We start from the raw sequence: 23,862 nt of genomic DNA, 5'->3' as shown, positions 1-23,862 counted from the left end.
CATTAAGGACACAGTAAACTTGCTGGCCTATATGCTGCAAAAGGTTCACACCAAAACTATTTCAAGCAAACATATCGCATATAACTTTAAAGAACATTTCATAAAACCTTTTGATTTGTTGCAAAATTTCACCCTTGATTTTTTATATTGGTGTGAACATTTTTAAAATGTATCTGATACATTTGCACTATTTAAAGAGTGAGATGTAGATCTTCTATGTGGCTCTTACCCGGGAACAGGAGGACAGCGATAATCATTTCAATGTGCAAATGGCTCTCTGTGCAAGACAATAAAAACAAACTTTTGTAATATTTATTATTTTGTCTTTAAAAACATAAATGACACAACTAACTTAACAATAATTAAAGAGGACAACATCAAAGTCATCTGTTGACATACACAGAAAACTGGTATCTAGTTGAGCTGTTTTCATAGACAGTTTTTCTGTTCAAAATTTTCACAGGTTCAACAGGTTGAAGAAAAAAATTCTAAAGCTCTTACCTTTGAACATTGTTACTTGAATATATTTGCGCTTTTGGATGAATAGTCCTTGTATATCAGTTATTTGAGATTGAGAGAAACATCTAACATTGTGGGCAGGGCTCAAATGAGCGAAATCGATAGTAATGTGATTTCATAGGGCTTTATAGCATTATATTGTGTGTGTGTGTGCTGGGGCGTGGAATGCATTGCCGGATGCATTACATCACAATATTACTCATTACTATTACTCAGAAAGGGTAGGAGAAGAAAAAACGATGTGAATACACCCTAATTTTTCCGATTGTTTTTACTGTTCGTAGAAGTAGCATCCTTTTACTTTTTAACCACATCCTGTCTTCTTAAAAGAGCCTCAGCTATCACAGTCCATCAGTGTGCCTTTTACATGTGTTCCAACATCATGCATTATAAATGTAATGCACCATTAGAGGACTCAATATCACCATAGAGTGCCTTTGAGACTTCACAATTTCCCAAATAAAAATCTGAGATTTTCCATTTAACTTCATATTTGTTGTATTAAGGAGACCATAAGATGTTAGAAACGAAATGTTGGTCAAGCTCCAGCACTTTTTATAAATTAACTGCAAGCAGACAATGTACGGGCAAACCAAAAACATGTCCACCCTGTCACAAAATCAAAGTAGAGTAAATACATTTTTCACTGCATAGTGATTATAAAATTTCGATTTTCAGAAAGATATTTAGTCCCTTTCTCAACCATGTATTTGGGAATATCATCTTTTGATAATAAAATTACCGCAAAATATTTGTTTCCCTGTAAAATATGTGATAGTTGCACTTTCTTTTTTAAATAACATCTAACAGCAAATATATTTGGTCAAACTTTCAAACAATACTAACTGGACTTTCTTTATAAATAAATTAAGCAAAAGGTTTTGCTAATTTGTTAAAAACTTTGCTTATTTTCATAAAAGATGAAGATGACAGGGTGGACAACTGAGTTGCGTTTCACTGAGAAACGTCATTCTCAAGCCGTCCTTGTGATGGAGGTTCAGGTTAAATAAGTTCTTTGAAGGTTTCATCAGACTCGCACTCAGATTGATGTGGTAAAATCAACGTCATCGTAACTGTCTTTACAGTGTGTACAATTGCTGAGGACTTAAAGGGATATTTCACCCTGGAAAGATGAATGTGTATGTAAATTGGGTCATTTATGTAGTAGAAATGTGAATTATTTTTTTATTGAAATTTATTATTTTATGATTAAAATCTTGCATTAAGGCCTGTTTCTATTTCATAATTCCACCTAGCAGTATTGAGCATTTTGTTTCATCCTGTTCTTTGCCAGGGCATCTGCCTGTCGTAGTGGTGCATGCGTCAGAGACTGGAAGGAAAGAGGAGATCCAGGTAGCTTGATTCGAAGGGGCCTCCCAAACGGCACATCAGCAGGAGCCATTCCAGTCGAACAGTGAGGCGTGGCACGGTAATTGCGGAGGAACGCGTATAGAGTCTGTTTCCATGGGCGGCCTTCAACATGTGTAGCTCGTATAGCCTTTTCAAGGGTACGCATAAAACGTTCAGCCTCTGCATTAGCCTGAGGCCAGAGTGGAGTTATCTTCCTATGTCTGAAGCCTAGGTATGTTGCGAAGTCTGCAAATTCTGAGCTTTGGAAGGGTGGGCCATTATCTGTTTTGACCTCTAGCGGAATTCCCAGTGTTGAGAATATTTTGTCAAGTTTAGGAACTGTGGCTCTGGCTGACGTGGACTGCAGAATCTCCACCTTTGGATACCTGGAGTATTCATCAATGACCACCAAAAGGTAATCACCGGAGGGGAACGGACCACAAAAATCTACACCAACTTTTTCCCATGGTGAAAAAGGCAGCTCAGACCTGCGTTGAGGTTCTTGTGTGTGATTGGGCACAACGGCCTGACATGGGATGCAGCCAGCTATCATGGTTTCTACCTGTCTGTCAATGCCAGGGAACCAGACTTTCTCCCTGATCAGTTTCTTTGTTTTGACCAGCCCCTGGTGGCCTTCGTGTGCAAGTGATATTGCCCTGACTTGTAAAGATTGGGGGATTACAATCTTTGTGCCACGCAGTACAGTGTCATCAGTTGTGGTTACTGTCAGTTTATCTTTGATTTTATAGAATGATTTCATTACAGCACCATCAACTCCATCAGCAAAATCCTGTTGTTCAGACAGCGACCCCCATGAGCCTTCTTTGATGAATTGGATGACTTTGCATAGAGTGGGGTCAGTTGTGGTTGCATTCTGAATTTCTGTGAATGTCATTGCCTTAGGGACGGCATTTTCAGTAAGGAAGTTCACGTATTCTTCTACTTGTTGTTCGGTGTTTGAAACCTCCTGAAAGACATGTGAAACATGTGTGGGGTGGCGTGACATATAATCCGCTGGGTTGTCCTTGCCAGACTTGTAACGGACTGTGTAGTTGTAAAGCTGAAGGCGTAGACTCCAGCGTTCTATACGAGCAGGCGGCTTGGATTTGGGGTTATTGAAAATCCATTCCAAAGGTTTGTGGTCACTGACAAGGGTAAATGGTGCCCCATAAAAATACATGTGAAAATGCTCACAGCCCCACACAATAGCGAGAGCCTCACGTTCGGTTTGTGAATACTTTTGTTCAATGGGTGACAGGGCTCTGCTTAGATAGCTTATCACTCTGGCTGGTTCATATGGGCCATTTCTCTGTGCCAACACGGCCCCAAGACCAACGGGACTTGCATCAACCACCAATTCAGTTAGTTTGTACGGGTCAAAATATGTCATGACAGCATCACTTGTTAGACTTTGTTTCATTTTATCAAGGCACTTCTGATGTTCCTCCGTCCAAGTCCAGCGAACCTGTTTTTTTGTAAGTTCTCTCAAAGGTCGAGTTATAGTGGCAAAATCTTTGATGAAGCGGGCACTGTAATTTGCCATGCCGAGAAGACTGCGGACCTCGCTGGCATTGGTTGGGGCAGCAGCATCATGTAGCGCCTGAACCTTCTTGGGATCAGGAGAAAAACCCCCATCTGAGAATGTGTAACCGAAGAAGTCCAAAGCGGTTTGTGCGTAGGAGCATTTGGCCTTGTTAAGAGTCAGGTTCTTCTCCTTAAGTCGCTGAAATGTTGCCTTTAAAGCTTGATCATGGCTAGCTTTCGTTCTGCCAAACACCAGAATGTCATCACTCAGATTAATAACTCCTGGCATACCATCCAGGGCTTGCTGAATTGCATTTTGAAATACCTCTGCTGCCGAGGAAACTCCAAAACTCAGTCTTTTATAACGTCGCAGTCCTACGTGAGTGGAGAATGTTGTGATATATCGTGATGATGGCTCCAGTTCTAGCTGATGATATCCACAGTTTAAATCCAGTTTTGAGAAGAACCTGGCTTCATTGAGCGCTTGTATTACGTCATCTACTGTAGGTGTGAGATGTCTTTCTCGTTCGATGGCTTGATTTGGTATCCTCATGTTCACACAAATGCGCACCGCTTCTGGGTCTTTTGGCTTTGGAACAGGAACAATTGGAGAAACCCATGGAGTGGGCCCGTCCACTTTTTCGATGACGTCAAGTTCCTCTTAACGTTGTAATTCAGCTTCAGTTCGCCTCCTGATATGGAACGGTACTCTTCTGTGAGGTTGCGTGACTGGAGGAACGTCTTTCTTTATGTGCAGCTTGACTTGAAAGTCCTTTAATTTTCCCATCCCATAAAAGAGGTCACCATACTCAGTGAGGAGATCACCAATTGCATTCATCTCCATCTGGTTTGAGGTTGTCATAGGCTGTGGTGGCTGCACTGACTGCTCTGGAGCTGTGTGGAGTGTGTTAGCAACTTTGATTAGTCCCAATTGACTGGCAGTGTCATAGCCAAGAAAAACTGCCATTACTGCCTTGAAGTACTTGGGAAAGTTGCGTTTGTGAATCGTGATTTGGATTCCACCAGTGAGGTGAATTTTCCCAGGGTAGGCAGTGGGGTGCTTGAACCATACGGAAAGATGGGAACTGTGCATTTAGTGAGTGAGGGCTTACGTCTCAGTCTCTGATAAGTTGCTTCATCAATGATGTTTACAGTTGCCCCAGAATCAAGCATCACTTGTATATTAGTCACTGACCTTTATCTTTGCATGTGGGAGATTCATTTTTGGTCGGTTAACTGTGTATACATATTCCTCAGAGGACTCTGTGTCTGCGGTACCTGCTGCTTGGGATGTAGTGCTGCTGTTTCCACTGGTGTGTACATAATGCACTTCATGTCTGCCTCTGATGTTATTTTGTGGCTATTTAGAGCGACAACATTTGGCAAAATGTCCTTGTTTTCCACAAGCGTTGCATCTTTTCCCCCGTGCTGGGCATAACATTCCCTCGAGGTGTGGAAAAGTACCGGAGCAGTTGTAGCATCTTTTCTTTCCCACCCCTCTTCCCATTTCAACAGCCATAACGTCTTCCCGTGGATTTTCTTGTACTGCACCTTGTTGTGTTTGTTCCATTCCTGATGCTTGAATCTCAGCAAGTGCTATGGTTCTGCCGAGTGACAGGATGCGCGTCAACGTCATCTCTGGTTGCTGTAGTGCTTGACGCCGCAATTTATTGCACGTGCCCGTTTGAATGATCATAGTTTTAATCTCTCTTTCAACATCCGGAAAATCACATGTTGCTGCTAAGTACCGTAGCCTGACGTGATACGAGTCAAGTGTTTCCCCTGCTCGTTGTTTAGCTTGTCTGAATTTGTAAGTCTCATAGGCGATGTTGATTTTAGGGGAAAAGTACTCACTTAGCTTGTTTTTTGCGCATTTATAGTCCTTTGCTTCTCCGGTGTCAGAAAGTGTGTCAAAAATGTCCTGTACACCATCCCCAGCATAATGCAAAAGCATTGCACGTTTCCTTGTATTATCTTTTATATCCAGAGCAACTATGAAGTTTTCAAAGCGCTGTAACCATTTCTTCCAGCGGATGGAGGAGTTTTGATCGTCAGTGATATCAAAAGCAGGGAATGACGGCAGTGTAGCTTCCATGTTCGAAGAGAGGGGGTAAAAGTTAAATCCTCGTCGCCAGTGTAAAGTTTCTGAATAAAACTCTGACACAGCAAAGCAGATTTTAGATCTTTTAGTGAACTTTCTGTTCCGCACTCCGTTTTCTTTTGTCTTGTTTACGCAGTCTCAACCAAACGGAACTAACGCGCCCCCTTGTGGGCTGAATGAACAACGTCTGCTTTCAAACTAAAACACATCACATGTGGAAATAATATAACATAACATCACATGTTATAAATTGTAAACATTACAGGTGTAACATTGAAAATTGTTTATAACACAAATTAAACGTACAGTATGTCATTTTTTTCACCGCTAGGGGTCGCTAACCTCTTACAATAACAAAGGCGTAGTTTGATGACGCAACATTTGCTAAGAATTATGGATCTTGTCGTCAACGTCAAGCCGACCGATCTAACAATGTTTATGGATGACTGAATACATCGATGATTTTATCATGACTGTGATATGAAGCAGTTCGGGATTGCTAAGAGACAGCTATCAGCTCCAAACGCGACGCGAGTCCCGCGGATATAAAAGGAATATGGACATTTCATTCTACCAAACTACACGCAGAATTACTACTCGTCAGTTTATTAGACAAATGAAACTTGTGAGGTAACACAGCGCTGTTTCACTTGGTCTAACATTACACTATCACACTAAACTGCATTTGAATGTGTTGAAATGTATGTGTCAGTTTGTCTGTATGAGACTAGCAGTAAGCTAGATCAACATTAGAATAACATACAGATCATATTCTGACATTTTATCATTGTTGAACTATAGATTCAGATTCAGATTCAGAAGTTTTATTGTCATTGCACATTAAATGAAAAACGAAATTTTAGCAGCACTTTCACCTTGTATCAAATTTTACAGACAACATTTTAAATAGTAAGAACACACAAAGATAAAATAGAACATTTGTAAATAAAAAATATATGTAATGTTATTGCACATATACCGTATATTGTGAATGTATATGTGTGTGTACATGTGGGGGGAAAACAGTCAGTGACCGTGTGTGTTCAGTATGGTGATGGCTTGTGGAAAGAAGCTGTTTCTGAGTCTGTTTGTTCTAGTCCTGATAGACCTGTAGCGCCTGCCTGAGGGCAGCAGGTCAAACATGGGGAAGGCTGGATGGGAGCAGTCTTTAGTGATGGCCTTTGCTCTGTTGAGGCAACGGGATAAGTAGATGTCCTTTAGGGAGGGAAGGGTGCAGCCAATGATCCTCTCTGCAGTGTTTAGCTACCACTCTCTGGAGCTTCTTCCGTTCTGCCTCTGTGCGGTGGAAAAACCACACCGTAATGCAGTAAGTTAAGATGCTCTCGACGGTGGAGCGGTAGAAGGTCACTAGCAGCTCCTTCCCGACGTTGTTCCTCCTGAGCACTCTCAGGAAGTGCAGACGTTGCTGTGCTTTTTTGAAGACAGCAGTAGTGTTTCCTGACCATGAGAGGTCGGCAGATAATATGGTGCCCAAAAAGGTGAAAGCGTAGACCCTCTCTACGCAATCTCCGTTAATGTAGAGAGGGCGAGGTCTGCCCGGTGTCTCCTGAAGTCCAGAATGATTTCTTTTGTTTTTGAGGTGTTGAGAGTCAAGTTGTTTGCCAGACACCATTTGGACAATTTCAGAACCTCATCCCTGTAGGCTGACTCATCACCCTCAGAGATCAACCCCACCACCGTTGTGTCATCCGCAACTTCAGTATGGTATTACTGGACTGGACGGGTCTACAGTCGGCGGTGTAGAGGGTATAGAGTAGTGGGCTCAACACACACCCTTGTGGGGAGCCCGTGCTCAGAGATCTAGTGGCGGAGAGGTTGTGTCCAAGTTTTACTGACTGTGGTCTGTTTGTGAGAAAGTCTTTAATCCAGGAGCAGGTGAGTGGGTGGAGTCCTAGATCAGTCAGTTTGCTGACCAGGATATCAGGGATGATAGTGTTGAAGGCTGAGCTATAATCAATAAAGAGCAACCTCCCTCTGTGCTCCAGGTGGCTCAGCGCTGTGTGTAGGGTGATGGCTATGGCGTCTTCAGTTGACCTATTTGCCTTGTAAGCGAATTGATGGGGGTCGAACGAGGGATGGAGGCAACCTTTAATGTGACCCAAGACCAACCGTTCTAGGCATTTGGTGACGATAGGTGTAAGTGCCACTGGGCGGTAGTCATTGAGGCTGGTTATATTTGATTTTTTGGGTACCGGGATGATAGTAGTCGACTTTAGGCAGGCTGGAATAGTAGCCTGTGTCAGGGAAAGGTTGAAGATGCTTGTGAACACCTGTGAGAGCTGGTCAGCACAGGCCTTGAGTGCCTTCCCAAGTACACCGTCTGGTCCTGCTGCTTTCCTGGGGTTCACCCTGCTGAGCATCTCTTTCGCTTCCTGTACCTGCACAGTCAGCGGTTGGAATCTGGGGGCTGGTTGAAGCTGATGTGATGTAACTGCAGACTGTTGGGGTGGGGTCTCAAAGCGTGCAAAAAAGGTATTTAGCTCTTCCACCAGTGCAATGCTTGAGTCCACTATGCTGGTCTGTCCCCTGAAGTTGGTGATCTGCTGAATACCCTGCCATACCTGCCGCGGGTTGTTATTTGAGAGATGGCTTTCTATTTTCCTCCTGTAGTCAGCTTTGGCTTTCCTTATCCCTCTCTTCAGGTCAGCTCTGGCCGTGCTGTATAGTGCTTTATTTCCTGATTTGAAGGCTTTATTGTGATTTTTGAGCAGTGATTTGACTTGACTGGTCATCCAGGGCTTCTGATTGGGGAATACCCGGATGCGTTTTTCCATCCGTGACATTCCCCGTGCAGTACTTGATGTACGATAGTACAGCCTCTGTATAAACTTGCAAGTCGTGATCTTCAAAGACACTCCAATCAGTGTGTGAAAAACAGTCTATTAGCTTATGAAGTGCATTTTCTGGCCAGATAGTGATCGTCTTTATCAGTGGGGCTGTGCTTCTTATAAGAGGTTTATATGCAGGGATGAGGAGCAGGGAGAGGTGGTCCGAGTGTCCTAAGTGTGGAAGCTGTGTGGTCTTATATGCATGTTTAATGTTTGTGTAAACATGATCTAATGTATTTACCCCTCTGGTAGGACATTTTACGTGCTGATAAAATTTAGCCTAGGCAAAATGGACTTCAGATTTGCTTGATTAAAATCACCCACGATAATGTGTACTCCGTCAAGGTGAGACTCCTGTTGTTTGTTTATGCTTTATTGACAGCAGCGAGAAAGCAGTGCTAACATTAGCATCGGGAGGTATATATACAGCCGTAATTATCACTACTGTTAACTCTCTAGGCATAAAAAAAGGACGGCATTTAATAGAAAAGGACTCAAGGTCCGGTGAACAGTGCTTATGTATGGCCTTATTATTCGTAGACCATTTGTCGTTTACATAAATACACAGACCCCCCCCTCTGCTCTTACCGGATGCTTTGGTCCGATCGTAGCGATGCATGGAGCGCCCCGCTAGCTGTACAGCTGCGTCGGGGATATGCAGGTGAAGCCAGGTCTCAGATATGATTGAAATACAACAGTCCCGGACGTAGCGATCTCCTTCGGTAAGTAAATACAGTTCATCCATTTTGTTGGCTAACGATCTTGCGTTGGTGAGGAACATACTCGGAAGGGGAGGCTTGTGGGGATCCTTCCTCAGTCTCGCAAGAAGGCCGGACCGGCATCCCCGCTTCTGTCTTCTTTCCTTCCGCCGTCTTCGCCGCCTGCCAACGCCCACAACAAACCACGGAGCACCCCGGCGGTCTCGCTATCTCAGTAGGGGTGTTATAAAAGCGACTAGACTCTGCAGTAATTTCCAGCTTTGAGTTGAAACCAATGTCTATTAATTCCTGTCTGCTGTAGCAGTGTGCAAAGGAGCGTAGGGAACATAAAAACTCTGATAAAAGTGCTAAGAAAAGTACTAGGATCGAGGAGCTGCAAGCCGCTGCGACTGTGCGCGCCGCCATATTCCCACCACCAGTGGCAGAGGATAGTTGTCACAACTATGGAGCAAAATAACATTGATTAGTTTTATGTAGGCTAAATGTGCTCACCTGTTTAATAAAGTACATGTAGGAGCGGTCGAAGTCTCGGACGTGGAGCTCTCGTTTATATACTGTCTATGGGAGCTCTCGGCATCTCGAAAACACCGCGCTGATATTGATTCTCGTTTTAGTTCTCATTTTTTATCCAAAGTCTGCTTGCCATGGTCCATAATGTTTGAACGAAACAACAACAGCGTGCAAATAGACATTGCGAACTACATTGTCCACGTCTGTCGCCTTGGTTACTATCAGAGGGCTCTGGTTCATAGCTCTGGTTACCATGGCAGTACGAGCGGAAACCAGGGACAACGTGGATATGACGCCATTGACTGCGACAAAACGGAAATAAAGAAACGTGCCGTGTCTTCGAATTAATTAAAAATTTCTCCTGGTTTGACAGTTGTTGGAAACAGTCGGGATAATGTAAGTACACAACTAAAAAATATATGTAACATAGATATAGTGATTTTTGCTATTTTTAAAGCAAAAAAGTTACATATTGTGCCTTTAAGGACTAAGGACTATGACCAAACTTTTCATGACATTTTCAGCACAATTTGTAAACAAATGGTTAAGAAACACTGTTTCAATTGATTTATAATACAGAATGACGGGTAGCCCCTCTCACTCATTAAAATGGGTGTAAGTTAACTACTGTGTAAACAGGGCCAACAGGTCAGTGACCATGGTTTTTCACTGATTACATAACCAAAAATGATGAAACAATTTCATTAAAAACTAAATACGGATACAATCTAATCTTTATGTTTATACGCTATACATTTTATATTGTTTATATTTCAGTATAAACAAACATAGTTATCAGCTTTGCGTCTGAATCAATAAATAGTCATTGAGGATGACAACTGATACTAACTGCTTATTTTTTATTTTACAGAATTTAAGCAATACCGTGAATGATATCAGGAGGAGTAGTTAAGCAATGTCTTAGGACCTTTGCACAATGTCTCGAAGCGCCAACAATTGTAATTAATGTTTATCAAAATCTCAAGAAATTAATCATTAATTTTAATACAAATAATTTCTCAATAGCTTCTTTGGGGCGAGTGCCCTTTAAAATAAAGACACAGTCAAAGTTGTGTTCATAGTGTGTTCTGCATCAGCCTTCATCATGGCTTTCAATGAGCATTGTGATTGGAAAGGGCTTCTTTTAGTTTCTTTCCTCTTCCTCTCTGTTCATGGACAAACCTCAGGGCCGTAAGTAACTTTGAATGGTAACTGTTTATCGATCATTGTGAATATAGTAAATGGATATAGTTTGTTGTTCTTGAATAAGACACAAAAGTTGCAGAGCTTTGATATTTCTCGACAGATCTTTCATGGTGACGTTTCCTGCAGTGATCGGGTCTGGATCTGAGGCCAAACTGTGTGCAAGTCTTCTCAAGCCCAATGAAAGCCTTGTCCTGAACATTCATCTGGTTCATGGTAACCAGAGCACGTTACTGCTGGAGAAGAAAGCTGCGGAAGAGTTTCATCGCTGCTTTAACTTTCAGGTTTGTCATCAAGAAATGTGTATTCACACATAATTGAACATTCATAAGTTTGATATAACTTGTCTCCCATCAGGCTCCTCAGGTAAAAGCAGAATCAGTGCAGACAATGAAGGTAGAACTTCAGGGGAAGAACTTCAAAATGATAGAAGAGAGAATAGTCTTGTTCAAACGTTACTACCCTTTGACTTTTATCCAGACGGATAAACCCATCTATATTCCAGGACAAACAGGTGAGTTGTGTATGTTTGAGATTTAAAGGTCCGTGAATAAATACTAAGGTTTTATTTGTTTCACACTGTTAGTGACACTGTTATGGGATGTGATTAATGAAAGAATATCCCAGCAAACACATTTACGTTGTGGCAACGTCTGTGGCACGTTGCATTTCTTCTATGGCAACGTCGCTGTCTATGTGCTCGCAACATTGTAACAACGTAGAATTGTAAGAGGCGACAGGGCTGTAGCAACGTTGTTGCGCGACATTCAGCAACTGAGAGACTACGTTCTGACAATTTTTTGTTTTTATGCTAGATAGGCCTATAGATATCCCCCATTTAGCATTTTATGTTTTGAGGTTAATTTTTAATTAGTCAGATGTTAGATAATTATATAGTTTTATTAAATATTGTTTATCCTTATTATTTAATGGGGCTATCAGTAAATTAGCCTAATTATAATCAACACCTGCAAGTGTACACTTTGAAGAGTAAAAATGACAGAAGGTTACGTTAATTCAACATTATTAAAACTAACTGCATATATGGTAATCAAATTTCACTTCCAAAAGTCATACATTTGTGAAAAAAGAAAAAAACTAAATAAATGATTATACAAATTTCTTTTAAGTATAATAAATAAAACATAAAAAGCAAAGATCAGAACATTTAATTAACGAAACCGGTTCTGTACATGGCAGACAGTCGAAAGCCGGACGATAAAGGTCGGTTACCGGAATCAATCCAGGAAATATCCACAAATCCAGAGGAGCAAAGAAACGAATGAGACTAAATAGCAGACAAATTACATGAAAAACTAAATGGTGCAAGCGAGGCTACATTAGTCACATTAGAAAATGAAGTTGTAGGTTGTGCTTGAATAATTACGTATCTTATTTAGCTGAGGTAAATAAAACGGAATACTTACGTAGGCCTATCTTTGATCGATGAAGAACAAGACAACACAATGAGCCTAACAGGCGGTTGAAATTTAAAAGGCTGATTTTCGCACTTCAGGGCAGTGACGATTACATATGTAGTCCAGTGGTTGTCCAGACACCGTTGGCACAACCTTAAGCAATGGCCCTGAACGGTGGTTTAATGTCAACATTGTGACAACGTTGTAACAACCTTCACCACACAACGTATTTATAGCAACCCTATGGCCATGTTGATAAAACGTTGTTAGAAGGTTGGGAACGTTGTGCCAACATTCTGTGTTTGCTGGGATGAGCAATGTCCAGGACACAGCAGACAAACAGTTTGGCATTTCTCAGAGCCTCTAATATTGCTCTGTAGCTCAGAAATGTGAAAAGTGAAAAGTTTGCAATCTCATGTTTTCACATATTTCTCATTTCACAGTGAATTTCAGAGTTGTCACACTGGATACAAGTTTTGTGCCCATTGATCAGAAGGTTTGTATCCTTTAAGCAAAAGCAACAATCTTTTGTGTGTGTGTAATTTTTCTTATGTTTAGCTCCAAGCCCAATTAAACACCTGAAACAGGTAATCAAGGTCTTACTAGGACTACTAGAAACTTCCAGGCAGGTGTGTTGAGGCAAGTCGGAGCTAAACTCTGCAGGACACTGTTTGGACACCCCAGCTTTTACAATAAATATATGATTTGCACAATAGATTGTTAAAAAAAAATGATATTGCATTTTGTTACATTATTAATATTTATTCTCTCGTTTTTAGTACAGTGCAGTCATGCTGGAGGTAAGCACAACCCGTCTTTTGCACAGCCATATACATATACAACATTTGCATTTCAAATTTCTGTTGTATTTGCAGTTATTTATTATTCATGTGATTACTGATTGCTTAAAGTCGGCTTGAAATGGAAGTCTTTCTACTTTCTACCAAAAAAAAAAGTGTAGGGCGGGACTTGATTTTGTCCATGGGGAATTGCCCAACAAACACATTTACGTTGTGGCAACGTCTGTGGCACGTTGCATTTCTGCTATGGCAACGTCGCTGTCTATGTGCTTGCAACATTGTAACAACGTAGAATTGCTATATCCCCCATTTAGCATTTTGTTAGATAATTATAAACTTTTTATCGTTTATTGCTTATCTATATTATTATTTAATGGGGCTATCAACACCTGCAAGTGTAGCCTACACTTTGAAGAGTAAAAATGACAGAAGGTTTCGTTAATTCAACTTTATTAAAACTGCATCAAATTGCACTTCCAAAAGTAATACATTTGTGAAAAAAGAAAAAAAAAAGAAATAAACGAATATACAAATTTATTAAGTATAATAAATAAAACATAAAAAGCAAAGGCAGATCAGAACATTTAATGAACAAAACCGGGTCTGTATGGCAGACAGTAGCCGAAAGCCAGATGATAGAGGAGCAAAGAAACGAATGAGACTAAATAGCGGAAAAATCTAATGAAAAACTAAACAGTGCAAGCGAGGCTACATTAATCACATTAGAAATTAAAGTTGTAGGTTGTGTTTGATAGCTGAGGTAGGCTAAATTAAACACAATACTCACGTATCCTTGCTCGATGAAGAACAAGACAACACAATGAGCCCAACGGGCGGTTGGAATTTAAAATGCTGATTTTCCCGCTTCAGGGCAGTGACGAGTACATTATGTCGTCCAGTGGTTGTCAAGACACCCTAGGCACAACCTTAAGCAATGGCCCTGAACGGTGGTTTAATGTCAACATTATGGCAACGCTGTAACAACCTTCACCACACAACGTATTTATAGCAACCTTTTGGCCATGTTGATAAAACGTTGTTAGAAGGTTGGCTATGTTGTGCAAACGTTCTGTGTTTGCTGGGTGAATGCAAGCGGGAAGGAAGTCGACCGGAAGTTGAAGCCGGCCACGTGCCACCATCTTGTAGCAGAACTTCACCTGCTGTTAGCATTCCATTGACTCTCATTCATTTTGGCGTCACTTTGACAGCGAATAACTTTACATCTGAGGCGTTTGAAGACTCCATTTGTCCATTATTTATTTCTAAATAAACACGACAATGTATAAAATGCTCCGCTACCTTGTCGCTTATGTTATGGCCCCGTAGAAGCAGTTTTTGTAAAAGTAGGCTAATGATTGCGTCATAACCACGCGACTCTCTGTCGCACAGTAGAGAGATTACCGTATGGATGGGAAGAGAAGCTCACGGGCAATCGGGGGGACGTGGAGGCAAAATTACAAAATAATTAATCAGAATACCTAGCAAAAGTTTCTCCTGCTCCAAGCTCATGGACACCTCCTACTCACACTCTCCGTCTCTGCAAGTTTCGGAAGGGAATGATTCAGATTTCTCATGCCACTGCCACTAGAAGACAGACGGGTTGCTCACGTCACATCTACGTCGTCAAGCTCTGTTTGAGTCGGTTTGAGTCTGCGCGTCAGGAACGGAAGTCCTAAAAAATCACTAAAAATGGGCTTCACTTGTCTCAATTGAGTTCCAATGAGATGGCTCTGTCTACTTCTTATACTGTCTATGGGTGAATGGATGGTTGTGGTTTGCCATTGCTGTGATCTCATGTGAGTGACAGGTTGTCCCGCCCTCACGCCAGTAAACACGTCATCAGAGAAGAGATGAGATGTTTAGAAAGAGCCCAAAAGCAGACAGATACTCAATCAAATATTATTTAAACTCAAAGAACAAAACTGGGTCGAGCCACCTGGCTCCAGGCCAACTTGAAAATGGGCAGATTTGAAGAATGGCCAGACAGGCGTATGTCTAGCCAGAAAATCAGTTAGAGTTAACAATGGGATGAGCAGTTTAAGAGATGGTGTGGTGTGGTAAAAAAAAACATTCACTCCTTTTTTTTTTATCCTCAAAAAGTCTAAACACTCTCAATAATCAGGCCTTTTGGATTTTCTAAGCACTATGATGTCATAATGCTCATGCTTCGCCCATGACCACTGTCGGACTGTCCCGTATTAGCATATTTCCCCCTCAGCCATTCGACACCCCCCACGGAAGAGAGGGCTGGGGTGAGCAGTTGCTCATTATCATTTAAAGAGACATGCACCGAAACAGGTCACTGAACAAAGCTGTTTTTGAGGAGGTAAAAAGGGTGTTGTTTTATGCAACCATTGAGGAATTTTAACCAAAGTTTATTACAAACTTTACATGAACACCCTAAAGAATCATACCTACTTGTGGAAAATGGACCTTCTGATGAAACTGTCACCAGAAATGCCAATTTCTATTTCATGGTGACTTTAAATAATGGTCAGGAACTCAGGATGTATGTAGATGACTATGACTAAACTATCTGCACTGTGTGTTCTTTGTGATCAAACAGGACAGTCAAGATAACAGGATTGGTCAGTGGAAAAATATTTCCTCAACAAGGTGGATATTGCAGCGATCTCATGAGTTGAACCCAGAGGCTCGTGAAGGCATGTACAAACTGAAGGCTTATATTGGTGAACGGGTGATCACACATAATTTTGAGGTGAAGAAGTATGGTAAGTTACAATATCACAGAACGTTTTTTGAGAGCTATTACAGCATTAATCCTCATTCGAAATCTTTTTGAATTGATTCCCTGTACTTGATTTCCAGTTTTACCTAAGTTTGAAGTTACCATGAAAGCTCCAAAAGAAATAAGTTTTGGTGATAGCGACATGAATCTAGAGCTTTGCGGGAAGTAAGTGAATGTTTATCTTATTTTGTCTTGTTTTTACTGTATATATTAGTGTTTTATTGTAATATAGCACGATTTCAAAAGTTTAACCCAAAGCATGTACTTTATAGATACACATTTGGGCAACCAGTGGCTGGTAAAGCATGGGTGGAAGTATGCCGGGAACATTTGAAGTATATTTCTCGACCCGACTTGATTTCACCATGTTTGGTTGAAACCACTGAGGTATGAGACTATGTTACAGCATGTTTATAAACACATATTCATCCGATACTGTTTTTAATGGTTGTGTTTGTGTTTCTTCCAGCAAATAAATGAGATGGGCTGTGCCTCCTTTACCTTGGATACATCAGTCTTTTTTAACTCTGCAAATGAGAGATTTCTTAAAGAATATCTTACTGTAAAATGGAAAGTAACAGAAGAAGGAACAGGTGACAGATCTAAGAAAATGAACACTTGGAACAAACAACCACTTGCTAATCCTTTGAAATATTGGTAACACTTCACAAAATGAGTGCACTAATATGCAATAATACATGCTTAACTAATGTACAGATAACCAAAATTAATATAATGAAGAACTTAAGCATTTATTAATTATTGCCGCATCATCAAAAAAAGAGTCAAGTCAAATATTAATTGCTATGAATTAAATGCCTCCTAATGGATTAATTCCCTATCAACTTCTAGTATTAGACTCTTTATTAGTTGCTGATGCAGCAATCATTAATGAATGGCTTAGTTCTTCACGAGTCACACTTTAACTCAGGATTATCTATGTATTAGTTAAGCATGGATAAATGCATATTAGTGCACTCGTATTGTAAAGTGTTACCATGTTATTCATTTGTTTGTTTTCCCAGAAAACACAATGGAGCGGTCTGAATTGATAACTCTGACATATGAAAGTGGTAAAGCTACGTTTACTGAGCTGCCCGAAATTTATAAACATGGGTCAATTATTGAAGGAAAGGTATGTCTAAATTCTGGCTGTTAATTGTTATTAAATTAAAAAAATGTGTCTGATTTTTCTTTTCTTTTCTTTCTTCCTTGAACAGATCAAACTTGCAAACTTAAAAGGGGCACCTCTTCAAAACACACAAGTTTATCTTTTGGAGGGTAAAAGGTGGACTTCAAAACTGCTCCTAAATCTCACGACAGACAGTGATGGACTAGCCAGTTTCTCTCTTAACACATCTAGTCTTTCTAAAAGTGAAATTAACTTGATGGTATGATAATCAGTGCTCATCCATCCAGTGTTTGGTCATTTTATGTATTTGTTACATGAAAAATAACTGCACATTCTTTGTTAAACAGGCTAGTGCATATCCAGAGTTTCAGTTTCAACGCTTTAAACTGCCTTACTTCTCTACTGAAGAAAAAACAGTCCAGCTCTTCCAGCCTGCCACTCCATACACCCCAACACTAAGTGAATTGATTATAGAGAATACTGAGCAACCATTAAAGTGTGACTCTGAGTTTACAGCCACCATCAAGTATTATTTTATTGGAGAGACTGTTGAAGACTTCAAAACGGACATTGTCTATATGGTGAGAACATGTGCAGTATTTATATTATTACAGAGATACTTTTGTTTAACAGTATTATTTGGCTGCTCTAGTCAGTTTGTTATTAGAGTGTCATCTGTCTGTTTCAGGTCTTGTCCAGAGGAGTGATCGTTCATCATGGATATGAGAAGGTTGAAGTGAAGTCTTCTAATGGAGCAAATGGCACAATGTCGTTCAAACTGTCTGTTAGTTCAGATCTGGCTCCTGTACTGCAGATTCTGGCATACTGTGTTCTGCCCAGTGAAAATGTTGTTGCGAGTAGCAAAAATTTCGACATTGAAAAATGTTTCAAAAACAAGGTATGTAAAAAAACGTCTCCGGTTACTAAACATAACTTTGGTTCCCTGAGATGAGGGAAAGAGATATTGCGTCAGAAGCTGACTAAGAAATACTAAAGCCTGATTGAATAACGCCTTTGTTCTTACAACGGCCAATGGCGTTCATGCCCACAAAATAGGGTTAGGTTTTTTTTCTGAATCCTAGAGATCTGTGAGGCTCAGCCACAACTGTCTGTCCAACACGACCAGGCATCCCATCGCTCTTCAGAGTTCTCTAAAGATCTCAAGGTCAGGGCCTCGTCCAAGTGCTTCAGCATCTTGGCCTGGAAGACTTGAAGGACAGCCATACAATACAAGGCTGCAGGTGATACTGCAGGTGATAAATCATGGTGAGAGGCTTCTTGTAGATGTTCTTGTGAAGGAGAAAAATTCTGAGGCAATTTCGCTCAGTGCCGCTTTATTAAGAACAATGGCGTTATTCAATCAGGCTTCAGCATTTCTCTCTGAAAGGTTTTTCCCTTAATAGTGTCAGCTTCTGATGCAATGTGGAGTGAACCAAAATCATTTACATGACCACAGTCCATTCTAGTTCAGTACTAAAATGACACGTCCTTCTGTTGTTGTCACAGGTGTCTCTGCAGTTTTCTCCTGCTAAAGCGGTTCCTGGTGAGAAAAACACTCTCCAGCTCTCAGCTCAGCCTGGTTCACTGTGTGGCCTCAGTGCTGTAGATCAGAGCGTCCTGATCCTGAAGCCAGGAGAACGTCTGGATGCTGACAAGGTGTAGATGAATAGCTTATCAAATGAAAAACAACAACAACTTTTGTCTAGAGAAAAACATAAAATGTTAAAAAGAAATCTGTAGATTGTTTTTAATCTGAATATAAATGTTACCTTCATAGGTCTTTAACCTGCTGCCAGTACAGTCAGTATCAAGTTATCCTTATAATGCTGTGGATACACCAGAGTGCCTAGAAGTTAGACCTCGCCGAGCTGTGTTACGAGACCATGTTTATGACAGCTTGAAGGTAACAAACTGCTTATTAAATGGTTAGTGAAGTTATTTATAGAGGATGAAGTAGTACATAATGAAAATAATTACAATTAACTACAAGAAATATGGATTTAAATGTTGTATTTTAAACATTCAAGCCTCATATTACATTTAATGTAGTTTATAATTGCTGTCTGACAGAATGTGGGATTGAAGATGGCAACGAATTTGCTTGTGAGACAACCCCTTTGTCTGAAATACCGTGGAATTACTTATAACAGAGACTATCGATTAAGTATGTTCTTTTAAAATTTGTAATATGATGCTTTTTTTGTTACATACAATTGCAAAAAGGCTGGAATGCACTACACAACTTTTCAATTCTGAACAGATTTTAAAACATTAAGCATCATGCACTTGCCGACTATCTAAATGGTAGAGAACTAACGGATTCACTGACTCACTAAACGGATCACACAAAACCAGACTTTCATGTTGTTCCAAACACAACAAACTCATACAAACATGCATCTCGTTTCTAGGAGACGCATGACAATTGACAGTGTGTTTTAAAATCAGCTCAAAATATCAACATGTTTGATATCCTACAACTAGATGGAATTATAGTCTGAAGCTATTATTAAATACTCCCTGATTTTCTGTGAAATCTGTCAACTCTAATCTGCAGACTGCCACTGCCAAATTTTGGCAACCTGTGTAGTGTATTCTAGCCTTTAAAGGAACATGATGTCATGTGATTGGAAATCCAATAGCAGTGCTAAATAGCAGTGTTTGAGTGTTAATAGTTGACATCTAAAATTGATTCAGATGCATAAACAAACAAAAGCGTTTTGGACAAGTAAAGGCATAAATATGCTGATGGGTGAATTCACTAAAAATCATTACGCCTGCTGAAAGCACTGTTTATTTGAACACATTCAGATACAGTGGATTACATGATTATGCAATCAAGAAGAAAGCTTTCATCTCCTGTGGAAACGGTTCGTACCTTTTTCCCAGAAACATGGATCTGGAAACTCAGTGAAGTTGGGTACGTAAATGGTTACCCAGCAAAGAGTTTGTAAGATGAAACTGAACATTACTAAGACACTTTCCACTACATTTTACTGTACTGTGTTGCACGACAGGGACTCTGGATCAGCTCAGGTTCCTGTCACGGTTCCGGACACCATCACCTCTTGGGAGACGGAGGTCTTCTGTCTGTCCTCTGAAGGTCTGGGTCTCGCTCCTCCTGCTCAGCTGACAGTTTTCCAGCCCTTCTTTCTGGAGCTCTCTCTGCCTTACTCCATCATCCGTGGGGAGATCTTTGAGCTGAAGGCCACTGTCTTCAGCTATCTGTCCAAGTGCATCATGGTGAGATTTCAGACTCAGACTAATCAAATCATATCAAATATTCCTCTAATCATGTGTGGTTGATTGACAGGTTAAAGTGACTCCAGCTCCGTCCTCAGACTACACTCTCAAAGCCTCCTCTGATGATCAGTATTCATCCTGTCTATGTGCTAATGGAAGAAAAACCTTTAAATGGATCCTCACTCCTTCTGTTCTTGGTGAGTTTTCCAGTCTGAATCATTGTTTCTCAGTGTTTGTGTCTGTTTTATCTTCATGTATATTTCTCATGTTTTAGGAGTCTTGAATATTACAGTCAGTGCAGAGGCAGAGGCGTCCCAGACTGTGTGTGACAATGAGATTGTGAGCGTCCCAGAGAGAGGACGCATTGACACGGTCACACGAAGTCTGCTTGTACAGGTCAGTGCAAGTCAAAGGTCCACTAGACGTCAATTACCCTTTATCATAATGCTGCTTATGTCAAAATGATGTGTTGATGTGATTGTTTTATGCTGCAGGCGGAAGGAACTGAAAAGACAGAGACTCAAAGCTGGTTATTGTGTCCAAAGGGTTAGTCCACATAATTATTTTTATATAGATTTAAAATGTATACATATTTTAATGTTATTTAATATTAAACCATAGAGTTACTCTGCTGATCACTGCTATGTGTTTCTGTCTGGTTTTTAGGTGACAGTCTCTCAGAGGAAGTGGCTCTGACTCTCCCTAAAGATGTGATAGAGGGATCAGCCAGATCCTCTGTTTCAGTCATTGGTAACATTTACAAATACAAGCAGAAATGAGGAGATTGGGTTTGGACTTATAAAATGTAGTGAGTTTCATGTGTGTATGGTTTATAGGAGACATATTGGGTCGTGCACTGAGGAATCTTCACGGATTATTGCGGATGCCGTACGGCTGTGGAGAGCAAAACATGGCTGTTCTTTCTCCCAATATTTACATTCTGCAGTATCTGGAGAACACAGAGCAGCTCACCTCAGCCATCCGAGAGAGAGCCACAGGCTTCCTGAAGAGCGGTGAGAGACATAAATCATGTCAAGGAAATACTGAGACTGTTTGGTTGTTAGAATTCAGACACCTTTGGTCAACCCAAATGAACCGTTTAATCATTGTCAAACTCAACAGGATACCAGAGACAACTGAACTACAGACATAGCAATGGAGGATACAGCACATTTGGTCATGGAAAAGGGAATACTTGGTAAAAACTTTTTTATCAAAGAAATTATTAAAAGTTACTAATAAACCCAGCCAGACTGTACAAAATATTAGATCTTATATCTATAAGAGATTATTTAGTTCGTCTGTCTTCTGCATTCTTTTATTTTTTAATTCAGTCAATTTTGGTTAACAGTGGAGTAAAATTACTGCTACAACTAAAGACATTGTGTAAATTACCACACCACCAGGTTGACTGCCTTTGTCCTGAGGTCTTTTGGCAAAGCACAAAAATACATATATATTGATCCTCGTAATATTGAGGATGCAAAGAATTGGTTAACAAGTAGACGGGATTCAGACGGCTGTTTTATCCAACAGGGAAGACTGTTCAACAACAGAATGAAGGTATTTTGTTTGTTTCTTAACATTTGCTGTGACAAGTAGACACCAGGTCTGAAAATAAATAAAAAATTTGTCCTTATTTTTTTTTCTCATTTATTCCAGGGTGGAGTGAGTGATAATGTGACCATGACTGCCTACATTACTGCATCATTGCTTGAACTGGAAACTCCAGTTACAGTAAGTTCATCTTTAGGAAACACAGTATAAACTAATAGAAAAATGACACTCACAGTGTCTGTTTCTGTTTTTGTCACAGGATCCTGTCGTCAGTAAAGGTTTGTCATGCTTAAGGTCAGTCATTGAGGATGTCAAAAACATTTACACCACTGCTCTGCTCGCCTACACTTTCAGTCTGGCTAAAGACACGGACACTCGACAGCAGCTTTTCAAGAAACTGAAGGATGTTGCTATTTCAGACGGTAAGAGGTTTGTTTCTGATGATTTCTGTTGTCTTTTATGACTGTACTATTGTTTTTTTTGTCATGCTCATTGAGTTATGCATGTGTCTTTTGTCCTCAAGGGTCTCATCTCCACTGGTCTCAGTCTGCATCTGCTGAGGACTCTGATTCTCTGGCAGTGGAGATCAGCTCATATGTGCTGCTAGCTGTTCTCTCTGCAGATTCAGTCACTACAGCTGATCTGGGCTATGCTAACAGGATTGTCAGCTGGCTTGTGAAGCAGCAGAATGCCTATGGAGGATTCTCCTCCACACAGGTTACTCAAACTACTCCAATCAAACACATTATTAGCAGTGCGAATGAGTAAAAGTGATATTACTGAAAACATTTAATTCCCAGGACACAGTGGTGGCTCTTCAGGCTCTGTCTTTGTACGCTACCAAAGTGTTCAGCTCTGACGGCTCCAGCACAGTGACTGTACAGTCAGCAGGAGACACTCACCACTTTGATGTCAATCAGGACAACAAGTTACTGTACCAGGAGAAGCAGCTGCAGACCGTTCCAGCCAAATACAGCATTGAAGTGAAGGGCTCAACCTGTGTGTCTGTGCAGGTCTGTAGTGCGATCAGCTTCATTTACTCACTCTCTCTCTTTCTCTCTTGGCATTGTGGTTATTCTGCTGTGAAATGGTTTATTAATTTATTTTTGTTTGTGTTGACTCTCTCAGATTGCTCAGTTCTACAACATTCCCACTCCTACTGAAGCTAAAACATTGAGCATTGATGCTAAAATTGAGGGAGATTGCAAGAAAACCTTTGGACAGTCCCTATTGTTAAATTTCACTGTGAAGTAAGAACAATAACTTTATGCTATAAGACATGATTTTGGTTAGGGCTTTAGTTCATCAACTGGATGGATCATATTTATTTTTTCCAGATACGATGGTCTACAGGAAAGGACTAACATGGTCATTGTGGATATTAAACTCTTATCTGGATTCACAGCTGATACATCAATGGTGCGTTTGACTGTGAAGTGATTCATTATTAGATTTACTGTACTATCTCTGTGAATCTACTGTAAGATGTTGCAGCTATGGCCAATATTGTCCTCCTCACTTCTTGTTGAACAGCATGATAGCTTACAGAAAATAGCTCAGTTGGGCATGTACAAATCATACTTTTTTTCTTTTTTAAAATAACTTTTTCCACAGCTTGAAACTCAAAGCACTTCAAGCGCATCACTTGTGAAACGGGTCGATTCTAAAGATGATCATGTCATCGTATATTTGAAAGAGGTGGGAGAACAGCAACATTCATATGATAAGTTACAGTGATTCCTTCACATTTTATCTAAAATCTTCAATAATTTCCATGATTTATGTTTATCCTCCTGCAGGTTCCAAAAAATATTCCTGTCAATCACCATTTACAATTAAAACAGATTGTTCCAGTGAAGAATCTCAAGCCAGCTGTGATTAAAGTGTATGATTATTACCAAACAAGTAAGATTTTTATGTGCCATTTGTCTTTGTTTTTATTATGATTCAAAAGTAAAGTATCAGTTGGCATTAAGCTAATTTCTCATTATCAACATTTCCCTCAGGTGATCTGTCAGAGACTGAGTATTCATCCCACTGTGAATGAAGTGTCATGCCTCAGTTCTGCAGCTCGGATAAATATATTTGAATGCTGACTGAATGTTTTTATTCAGTGTTTATTCCTTTTTCTGGGCAAATTAGTTTCCTAATTAGCCTTTGTTTTATTAAACCCAAACAACCTGAAAAC

At 40.3% G+C, this 23,862-nt stretch overlaps 1 protein-coding gene across 2 annotated transcripts; it reads left to right on the top strand.

Moving 5' to 3' along the window:
- The first annotated feature begins 10,638 nt into the window (after positions 1 to 10,638).
- Positions 10,639 to 23,857, top strand: LOC308693688 (alpha-2-macroglobulin-like). 2 transcript variants are annotated; one of them, XM_081370771.1, is made up of 34 exons: positions 10,639 to 10,763; positions 10,879 to 11,059; positions 11,133 to 11,289; positions 12,637 to 12,689; positions 12,973 to 12,993; positions 15,560 to 15,725; positions 15,823 to 15,907; positions 16,015 to 16,129; positions 16,212 to 16,335; positions 16,768 to 16,877; positions 16,963 to 17,133; positions 17,222 to 17,455; positions 17,563 to 17,772; positions 18,381 to 18,530; positions 18,652 to 18,777; positions 18,945 to 19,038; positions 19,686 to 19,794; positions 19,892 to 20,117; positions 20,188 to 20,314; positions 20,392 to 20,513; positions 20,612 to 20,663; positions 20,784 to 20,867; positions 20,954 to 21,130; positions 21,240 to 21,315; positions 21,524 to 21,680; positions 21,780 to 21,854; positions 21,934 to 22,096; positions 22,198 to 22,391; positions 22,475 to 22,687; positions 22,803 to 22,924; positions 23,012 to 23,093; positions 23,289 to 23,372; positions 23,474 to 23,579; positions 23,681 to 23,857. In XM_081370771.1, the coding sequence occupies exons 1-34, from the start codon at positions 10,678 to 10,680 to the stop codon at positions 23,719 to 23,721; spliced, it is 4,293 nt and encodes a 1,430-aa protein (XP_081226897.1). In that variant the 5' UTR covers positions 10,639 to 10,677; the 3' UTR covers positions 23,722 to 23,857. The 2 variants fall into 2 exon arrangements, with proteins under 2 accessions (XP_081226897.1, XP_081226898.1); XM_081370772.1 differs by having other exon boundaries at positions 10,650 to 10,763; positions 12,637 to 12,832.
- Positions 23,858 to 23,862: the final 5 nt, after the last annotated feature.

The sequence above is a fragment of the Scardinius erythrophthalmus genome (assembly GCF_964197995.2).
Source record: "Scardinius erythrophthalmus genome assembly, chromosome: 7".
In the NCBI taxonomy this organism is placed as follows: Eukaryota; Metazoa; Chordata; class Actinopteri; order Cypriniformes; family Leuciscidae; genus Scardinius; species Scardinius erythrophthalmus.
The sequence above is the reverse complement of the archived record's forward strand: the minus strand, read 5'-3'. Positions and strand labels throughout refer to the sequence as shown.